Genomic DNA, 10,289 nt, shown 5'->3' on the forward strand with positions numbered 1-10,289 from the left:
GTGTGTGTGTGGCTGTGTGTGTGTGGCTGTGTGTGTGTGGCTGTGTGATGACATTTGCAGTGCTGGTTTGTGCAGTGTCGTGGGCGTAACTCTGCCCCTACAGGTTCTCCGTCTCTCTTGGTATTTGGAGAGTAGTGTTGTTGTGGGGCAGGTCAGAGTGGGCAGTAAGCCTCTCTACCAACTGGCATAAGGTACTCTTTTCTGGGTTCAGCTCTTCTATTTGGAGGGCTTAGAAGTGGAGGGTGTCTCGGGGGCTGGATTTCAGCCTGTTAAAAAAGTTGAACATTCTCTTTTGATTGGTAATTATCAGTGGGTATCTGCCGGATCCTGCTCTAGATATTTTGTTGGTTTCTTTCTGTGGATGTGTAAAATGTATCTGCAGAATTCTGCATGTTAAGATTCTGTTGGATGTTTGTCCAACGGGTGTAACTCTGATGACGGAGTGGACCCCATACTTCTCTACCAAACAGCGCAGTTTGATGGATGACACTATCAAATAATTTAAGTTAGATATTAATTGGAATTTGGAAATTATAACCTTCTCTCTTAGTTACATTTAGTGCTCCTCAAACTTTTTCTTTTAGTTTATTCACTGCCATGTTGAAACTCTGACGCAGGCTGTTTTCCTCCATAAGCTCTCCAACAGAGTTTTTCTCTCAAAACATTGGTCAACATCATTCACCAACACTCCGCCTCACCCTTTTCATTCCCTGCTGCCTGTCCTCTTCTATTTTCCCTTCCTTTGAGATAATTAGGCACAGTTGACGACCTTGATGAGCTTGTGTAAAATAGGCCTAGGTAGAGAGGCTTGGACAGCAGCCATTTTGAAGAGGTGGTGTGAATTAATGCACCCATGGAGTTAAAACAACCAGCATATAAAGGTGCGGCTGTTGATGGGACATGTGCGTTATAAACGTGTGCACAGACCTTTTCACATTCTGTTTTACAACTTTGAATCAAGACAATTCAACAATTCCTTGCATAGGCTTTACGAACTCGCCGAAACACGATCCAACATTTTAAGCAGTATGGGAGGCTTTTCCAATACTGGTTTTGGAACAACTCTAGCATAATCACTTACACATTGCCTAACTTATAGCCACTAAAACCAGTCTTTTTATATCTACTTTATTTTGCGAATGTGGATTAATGTATCAGTCTGCAGTGATAGGTGTATGAGATGTATAGATAGAAGCTTTAAATAGGGCTGTTGGAACTTCTGTGGGACATGCAACAAAAACACTAACTTCCTGTGGACTACTCCCTGCATTCTCACTACCTGTTCTATGTTTAACCACGTGTTTAAAAGTCTGTTGTTTCATATAGAGTTGCCTCACACAAATGTCATGTTCATTTGGCCATGCATTTTGGGGTTGTTGTTGGAGGATGTGCTGTCTGACTCAGATTAGGAGTTTAGTATCCGACTGGATTAGCTCGTTGAGCGGAGGACTGTGAAGAATATCTGTCTTCAGATAGAGCGCTTACAGGAAAGACATTCCAATACTGCTAATCCCAAAGTCTCTTTTATCTCCAACTGCACCATCAACAAAAAGATGCCAGAGCCAAATATAGCGGCAACTGCTTATATGATTTGGGAGCAGAGTACTTTTGCATATGGATTTGTTTGGACAGCCATATTACCAGGAGAGCAGACTCTTGGCCTGAATATTAAAAGCTGTGACGTAAGAAACATTAATTCTTTGTTTAGCAGGCCTGTGTAGCTCAGTGGGTAGAAAATGGCAACAACATTGCCAGGGTTAGCACTTTACGCCACACTTTACTTTTATTGTAAAACAACTAAGTACTTGATAGCTTTTTTTTAAGGTATCAGATGAAATCACCCTGTACCAAATAGTATTGAAACCTCTCTGCATTTCAAATGCATTCAAGCCTTTTTTGTACTCCGATCTAGAAAAAATTTAAAATTTTAGCTTGCAGCCAATCACATGATGGGTAACGAATGAAGTACTTTGTTGGTATCGGTATCAATTTAAGGGTGCTCAATTACAATACCAGTACCAATGTTCTGGTATTGTAATTGTAATTTTACAATTAATTAATTGTAAATGTACAATTGTAATTTTTTTCCCAAAAATACCCAGCCCTTAGTTTGTTTAAGAAAAGTTCCTTTATAGCTACGTTGCTAATTAAGATGTGATGCGTTTGAGGTTTGGCTTTTTATTAAAGGAAAAAAAGGGTTTTATGGAAAAACATTAAATTCCAAAAGGTTGTTTTAAAAAGTATACTCTGCAATACAATATGGTACTAAACCTACAGTACTAAACCTCAGGTATCAGCCCTCAAAGTTAGTGAGGGTGTCAAGTGTTTTTTAGTACTGTTTCTGTTTTCTCCACAGGCACTTGGATGCTTGTTGTACAAGCTGTGTTTCTTCGCACTTCCATTTGGGGAGAGTCAAGTTGCCATATGTGACGGAACCTTTATTGTTCCAGATAACTCCAAATTCTCCTTCAAGCTGCACTGTTTAATCAGTAAGTTTGTGGTTAATTTTTTAAGTACTACCTCAGAATTACTTTCTATCACTATTTAAAATCACTTCTATTTCTTATTTTTTCTAAACCGCATGTGTCTGCTTGGATGTTTTTGGGAGTTATTTATCATTTTCAAGTCATTTCAATTCACTAAGTGCATCCTGCAGTGGCTCTTCCTTTTTTTAATATGTGACCAACAGCTCCACCAAGTGACCAAATGAAGAAGATGCACATCAACCACAATGCAATATTTACAATACATAAGGTGATGCTGTATGAAATTACTTCTGTCTTTTTCAGGATATATGCTTGAACCAGACCAGGAGATGAGACCAGACATTTACCAAGTGTCCTACTTTGCCTTCAAATTAGCTGGAAAAGACTGTCCAGTGCCAAATCTCTTTGTAAGTCACTGGAATGAAGCAATCGGTGTGGCTTTAGCCTTTGTGGTCATTTGCTTATTAACATAATCCTCCTCCCTTTTTTTCAGAACTCTCCCATCCCTACATCGCTACCAGAGCCTCTAACCGCTAGTGAGGTCGCAGCTAGGAAAAGCATGACAAAAGCCAGGTAGTCTCTTCTTTTTTTCCCCCTATTTGACTTTTTTTATGATATACAAAATAGCTTAGGACTGATATATAAATTACAAAATAGTATTATAAAGTTAAACACTTGATCTATGTTGGAACGAATAACATAAGAATAAGAGATTTTTTTTCCCCCAGGCTAATTAAAAAGAATCAGTTAAGATCACTGTTTCGTGCTGACTTTAACATGTATATGGGCAGAACAGCCCATTCCACCTTGCTGTACATACACCACATGTTGAGGGACAACTTTTGACTTCTTCCTAGGATAACTGACGCTGTGGGCCCGACAGAAACGTCAATAGCTCCCCGACAAAGGCCTAAAGCGGCAAACAGTAACGTTCTACCCCTTGCCAACACTGTCACCCCTGTCAAGATGACTGTGTCGTCAGCACCCGTCAGCAATGGCCAGAAAGGTTTGTTGAACATCAGTGTGATGTCTAGAGAAGTTTACATTATCTTAAAGGAATGTTCTAATCTCTTAACCGAAAAACCATAACATTAAGAAATTAGTTTATTACATGAAGATATGTACAGTATGTACATGAGTATGTATTAGAGGAGAGAAAACCGAATGCTAAAATTTGTTTAAAGTTGTAACTTTTAAGAAATTATTTTTTTTATTTTTTTAAGTATTATTCCTTGTATGATAATACAAAGCCATAGTACTGTAGTAAAAGTCAACTTTGAAGATTTCACTAGTCTTGCATTGTCAGACCTTTCTCCTCAGCGTTGTGGAAAATGGTCGGTTTAGTCCACATAGCTACCAGCATGGGAGAAAAACATGCTGTGGTTTATTGGCATTTCTTTAAACCAATTTAAATTGTATTTGGTGGTGCTAAGAGCTGTGCTCAATGTTGTGTTGTAATAAGTAATAAATCCATCCATCTATACCTATCCACTCAGCTCCCACCCCTGGCTCTGGGCAGCCATCCATGCAGTCCCAGCCCAGCAGTCAGCAACACAGAGTCCTGCAGCAGCTCCAGCCTGGGGACCTGCGTCTACAGCAGCTTCAACAACAACATCACCATCAACATCAACAACAACAACAACAACAACAACAACAACAACAACAACAAGCTGTGCAGCAACAACATGCAAATGCACAGCAACTCCAATACATCCAGGTACATGCACTTAACTGACATACAGCACAACTCAACCACTTTATTTATATATACACACACACATACATAAAATCTCAAGGCTTTATTGTCTGAAATTTTGGATATCATATAATCATCATGTGACACAAATGTTGTCTTTTCCCTTTTCCTGGTTATGAAGGCTGCATTACAGTAAAGTAATGTAATCATCTACCAGACTACCTTTCCCTTTACCCACTTTATCATGGGGCGGCTGTGGCTCAGTGGTAGAGCGGTTGCCTGCCAATCGGAAGATTGGTGGTTCAATCCCCGCCCCTGCAGTCATTGTCGAAGTGTCCTTGGGCAAGACACTGAACCCCGAGTTGCCCCCGGTGCTGCGCATCGGAGTGTGTATGTGTGTGAATGTTTATCTGATGAGCAGGTGGCACCTTGTACGGCAGCCCCAGCCACAGTGTATGAATGTGTGTGAATGGTGAATGTTCCCTGTAGATGTAAAAGCGCTTTGAGCAGTTGTTAAGACTGGAAAAGCGCTATATAAATACAGCACATTTACATCATTGTTTACACATTATTGGTGATTATTTATCAAAAATGTTGTGTTAATATTTTATGAAAGCACCAATAGTCAACCCTACAATATCGCATCGATATCGACATTAAGGTATTTGATCAAAAATATTGTGATATTTGATTTTTTTCCCATATCGCCCAGCTCCTGTTGATTATTTCTGGAACTGTCACTGAGAGAAATGTTTTGAATATCTTTACAACCCTTCCTCAGTACCAACAGGCTGTGCAGCAGTCCCTCCAGCTTCAGCAGCAGCAGGCCCTCCTCCAGCAGCAACAGCAGCAGGCCCTCCTCCAGCAGCAACAGCAGCAGGCCCTCCTACAGCAGCGGCAGCAGCAGATGATGATGCAGCCCATGTACCAGCAGCAGGTCGCTCAGGCCCAGGTCCAGGCCCAGGCTCAGTACACAGCTATGGTAAGTTCTGTTAGGGCTCTGAAACTGGCTAAGGTTACCAAGGCTTGAATTTGATTTTCTGCCTGTGCTTAAAGGACATTCATCAAATTCAACGTGCCTTTGTTTGCGTTTTAAAGGCAGGGTTGGTAACTTGTTTCCAATATACACTTTTTTATGTATTGTTTGAAATGGTCTTTACACCCAGACGGCAATAAATAACTTACGGGCTCTCTAAAATGAGCAAAAAAAAATCTGTCATCTGTAGCTGCTGTAATCCTGTAAAAGCGTCCGCCAATCACTGCCTTACGGTTTGCTTGGAAAGAACCAATGTAATGTCTCCTTGCCCCGCTGTGCTGAGCTCAATCACGTCAGTAGTCATATTTGTTTTAAACATTCAGTATGATAATATTAGTTGTTTGCTTACTGGTGAACAAGACCTGAAGTAAATTGCGGTTCCATGCTCTGCTCTGCTCTGATTCAGCAACACAGCGATGCTCGTGCACGTCCGTGTTGGTCGCAGCCCCAAGGGCAGGGGGAGTGGTTAAGCAGAGCCCCAAGGCAATGCTAATTTCAACTCTTACTAGCTTTTCAACATTACCAACTCTGCCTTTAGGCTCATCCAAGGATGCTTCTAGTTCAAAATCATGACAGAATTTCAGAGCAGAAGATTTGATCCAAAACTGCAATAAATAGTTTGAGCAAACGACAGCGAAACACATGGAGACACAGCATGAAATAACACTGAGCTGAATATTTCATTTAATGTCAGAATGGCCTAAAAAATGCTCTCTCTGTTCCAAACACTGGCAGTCCTCTTTAGTCACTTCACGTCTGTGCCAAGCAGCATTGGAAGCAGACGCTCAAACTTCCTACAGACTCTGTCCAAATATCCAGAAAACTAGTATTTACGCGACTACTGAATCAAACACACAAACACAGGTCTTCTAAATGCGCCCTACTAGGGCGGCGTAATTTTTAGTCTGTTTCCCACCGAACGCGTACCATCTGTTTTATTTCAGAGGCAATCTGGTCTGAGCGAAGCCACGAGGGGATCGAACAGAGGGTAAAATCATGCAATTTCTTCTATGTTGCATCCTGACATATGAAGCGGTTCACAGACAGCGGAAGAGATCACCTCTAAATATCACTGTTCTTATTCCCAAGATACCTGCTAAATGTTCAAAAACAGCATTTCCTCTGTGATACTTAGACCTGCTCCTTATTGTGACAAGGAAGCTTTGCTGAGTGACTGCAAATTTGTAATATGGTGTAATGACAACAGATCAACTTTAATTGTACAGTACTTTAAAAGCGCAACAGCGTTGTGTGTGTGTGTGTGTGTGTGTGTGTGTGTGTGTGTGTGTGTGTGTGTGTGTGTGTGTGTGTGTGTGTGTGGTGTGTGTGTGTGTGTGTGTGTGTGTGTGTGTGTGTGTGTGTGTGTGTGTGTGTGTGTGTGTGTGTGTGTGTGTGTGTGTGTGTGTGTGGTGAAGTGCTTTACACAAATGGTTTGTTGACAAAACATGGAAAAGGGAGATGGAGCAACATGGCAAAATTAACATCTAAAGAAACAAGAACTTGGTCAGAAGCATGACAAAATAGAAACATGAACCACATTAAAAGGTTAATTTTGAGTAAGGTTTGTATCTCCTTAAGTGAATTCATATAAAAACATTATATTCAAAGATCATCACTGTTCTGCTATACACACACACACACACACACACACACACACACACCACACACACACACACACACACTGCTAGATACTTCTGGTTGTCCCAAAAACAAGTTACAGGTTGCTGTGGCCGCAGATCTTTGAGTATAAGAACAAATTTGTATATGTGATCTCTAGTAGAAAAAGAGCCTCTTTTGAAAAAGTCAGATCCAGGTCCATCAGGGGAAATCTGGTGACCCAGCTAGTAGAGAAAGTGGAACATTTAGCAGCTAAGCACTCTATTTTCTAAGGAGCTGGCAGTGAACCAACCACAGCTATAAGGAGAGAATAAATATTGATATTTCAGTGAATGCTCCAAAAGAATAAAACATTCTATCCATAACAGCTAGCTATTTTTTACTTTTTTTATCAGTCAGCTTGTTTTGGAGAATTTCTATCCCTCCAAAGTCAATGAATGCAGCTTTTAAATGGTCAGCCAGTGTTTGAGATGATCCTTATTGCATTTGGAAGTTTGTTCAGTTTGGTGTCCTACTCGCTGTTTGACTTTCATTCCTTGGTCCCTCCCCTCCACTGTGTCCCCAGCTTTCCAAATCCAGAACTGGTTTCTAACAACATTTCATCATCTCGTTGCCGTCATTGTGCACCATTGAAATCAAAGGTCCGTCCCTCATTCCCTTCCCCCTCTTGTCCTTCTTATCCTTCCCTAACAGCTGCACCAGTACCAACAGGCTTTTGTCCAGCAGCAGCAACAGCAGCAGCAGCAGCAACATCATCATCAACATAATCAACCTCCGCAGCAGCAGCACCCTGCTCAGCAGCCTCCCCCCTATATGTCATCCCCTCTTGAGTTCCAGATTCCGCTGGGTTCCTATAATGCGACCACGCCCTCTGCTGGAGCTGGGCAGATGGGGGGACCGTCCCCTGTGGATCCCTCATACACTAACCCCAGGTAATGTCCCCTGAACTTATCACATTGTTGGACATCCATTTCTCATTCTAAATGGAGGAATTAAGTACATTTCCATGGCTTTTTTAAAGCCAAATCACAGTTGAATCTTCAGCTAGAATCAAGAGATTTCACTGTTTGACATTCTCATTGAAAGCTCAGGTTAATACGTTATCCTTCTAGAAGGTTTTAATTACATTTTTATGCCACTATTGCCTAATTCAGTATAGAAATAAGTTATAAGTTTATTCCAAAATTTACTTACTCTTCTGATAGCCCAGTGACCACTCACATACTTTCTTTTTCCACAGTAAGGTATAGTTTTATATTTTCCCAAATTGCAATAATGTTATTTATTAATGGTGTCATACAGGCGGCTAGTGTGTGTTAGCTCCCAAACTTTAAAAGGCTTCACTTTGAGAGAAACAAAGACTTTCTCTCTTTCTTTACTCTCTTCTGTAAAACACTGAACCAGGATGCTACATCAAGTTGGCTTACCTGCTAATAACAAATAAATTAAGAAAGATGAAAGGAATACATTAAAAGAGGCCAGAGGGAGCAGAGAAAGGACAGTATTTACTTGAGTTATTTGCAAAAGTTTAACTTCTGCCAGTTTTATATTCTTAAGTTTGTCTCAGTAGGGAGCTAGGAGTTTATCAGTAAACTTCCAGATTGGAGTTTTTATGTATCATCTCACAGCCTTACTCGTTATTGTAACAGTAATGTGTCCATGAGGTGAATCATACCCATAACAGGTTGCCTCTGTTTGTACTGTCTCCACAGTAGAAACCCTATGCTTGCTTCAGATGGGATCACGCCACCCTCCCACAGCTGTAGTAGTACAGTAACTAACCCCCCCGACATGTCGCGCTGGAACCCTTTCGGAGAGGACAACTTCTCCAAGTTGACCGAGGAGGAGCTGATTGACCGGGAGTTTGACATGCTCAGAGCAAGCAAGTGACCCCTTCAATGATTTTGTTATAGTGTTTGTTTATCTTATATTATATAACAGTATTTATATTTTAAACTTATAACGAATTGAAGTGACATTTTATGGAAGTGCTTAGTGTTTGTGCAGATTCATGTTTTTTATGGATAGAGAATTTGTTTTTAACATTTTTGCTAATTTGTATCAACCAATAATGCATTTTCGTGAAAGAAAGACATTCATATCTATCTACTGCTATGTTTATTTTGCTTAAGCATTACTAAAGACACTAAAAATGTCCGTTTTATGGAGCCCTGGACTGTGCTTTCTTGTCTCTGAATGTTTGCAAGTCTACAACAGGCTCCATGTGGTTTGTTAAAAAAAAAAATGCCTTGGTGTCACTGCCTTAGATGATAAAAAGTTTCTTCCCCTCCTACATGTAGACAAGCCATTGGAGAGAACAGCCAGCGTGGAAAAGGACCGACCGCAGCCTGCTTCCTCCACCAAGCCCCTGCTACCAGAGGACCTCTTCGGCTCAGTCCCGTTCGTGGCCAGCGCAGGCAAGTCTTAGAGGAGTCTCTACAGAGAAGACCCAACACTGTGGAGCTACCTGCCCCCCCACCCCCGCTCTCTCCTGCTCCCCTGCCCAGCTCCTCTGCTCCAAGCTCCTCTGCCACACAGACCCCACAGTGGAGCATTATAATCCAATGATCAGTTAGGGTTTTGTTCAGTTTCTTAATGTTGTTCGGCAGATTAGTTCTTCAGTAAAAACTATAAGGAAAAGGTGAGTCGAGGATCTTCTGTGATTAAATTAAGAGGAAGAGCAGGAACAGCAGATACATCAGTGAAGATAAAGCCCTCTCTGAATTCACTGCAGTCAGCTCTGGCCTTTAACACTGGGCTTGGTGGTGGTCATGTCCAACTGCCCTGCTGTAACTAACACTTATGCAAGTCAGCTGGAAGAAGTGTTTGAATCTCCTCTATAGCTCACTCTGTGAAGCAAGGCACAAACTATGCCAGTCATTTCCCTGTCTAGATCAAATGGCTTGAACAAGGTACTAACACATAGGGCTCTCACTATGTAACCTGTACACTCATGGTGAGGAGCTTCTTTTTCTTTTTTTCGTGCATAAAAAACGTCCAACTCGCTGTGTCCAACAAGGAACACAGGTGGATAAATTTGCTGTAGTTCCATCGGGGCTAAAAGCAATATGAACCTAAAGAGGATGAGCAACAGGACACATGGCTGCTACTAATTAGGGCTGAGTGATGTCAAAATTGCACAGTGATATACATTTAAAAAACACACAAATAGGCCATCTATTGGTACTAATCAACTCCATTAGGAAAAAAAGACGACACTTGAACTTCCAAAGTTGTGGCTCTTTGCCATTAGTTTACATCAAAACACCATCACCCCTCTTTGGCCATTGAAACTGCAAAGATTCCTCACAAAATTCTAAATGTTTTTTTAATTTCTTTTTTTTATTGTTGGGACAAAGCCTCAAATGTTCTCATGTGGACTGTGCATTTAACTGCGGCAGTCAATGTCCACTCTGACACACATTTATTTTTTATATATATATATATATATATA

General features: G+C 41.0%; 1 protein-coding gene across 3 annotated transcripts in view; it reads left to right on the forward strand.

The window, feature by feature from the left end:
- Window positions 1–10,289, forward strand: part of bmp2k (BMP2 inducible kinase) — a 45,041-nt gene that overhangs the window by 26,184 nt on the left and 8,568 nt on the right. For 2 of the 3 annotated variants that reach the window (XM_032514916.1, XM_032514918.1), the window contains exons 7-15: window positions 2,357–2,489; window positions 2,790–2,893; window positions 2,980–3,059; window positions 3,344–3,492; window positions 3,983–4,203; window positions 4,964–5,164; window positions 7,529–7,767; window positions 8,548–8,717; window positions 9,136–9,252. In XM_032514916.1, the coding sequence (XP_032370807.1) occupies window positions 2,357–2,489; window positions 2,790–2,893; window positions 2,980–3,059; window positions 3,344–3,492; window positions 3,983–4,203; window positions 4,964–5,164; window positions 7,529–7,767; window positions 8,548–8,717; window positions 9,136–9,252 (1,414 nt within the window). The remainder of the gene's footprint in view (window positions 1–2,356; window positions 2,490–2,789; window positions 2,894–2,979; window positions 3,060–3,343; window positions 3,493–3,982; window positions 4,204–4,963; window positions 5,165–7,528; window positions 7,768–8,547; window positions 8,718–9,135; window positions 9,253–10,289) is intronic. The other variant, XM_032514917.1, reaches the window with a different exon arrangement.

Source organism: Etheostoma spectabile, chromosome 5 (assembly GCF_008692095.1).
Source record: "Etheostoma spectabile isolate EspeVRDwgs_2016 chromosome 5, UIUC_Espe_1.0, whole genome shotgun sequence".
In the NCBI taxonomy this organism is placed as follows: Eukaryota; Metazoa; Chordata; class Actinopteri; order Perciformes; family Percidae; genus Etheostoma; species Etheostoma spectabile.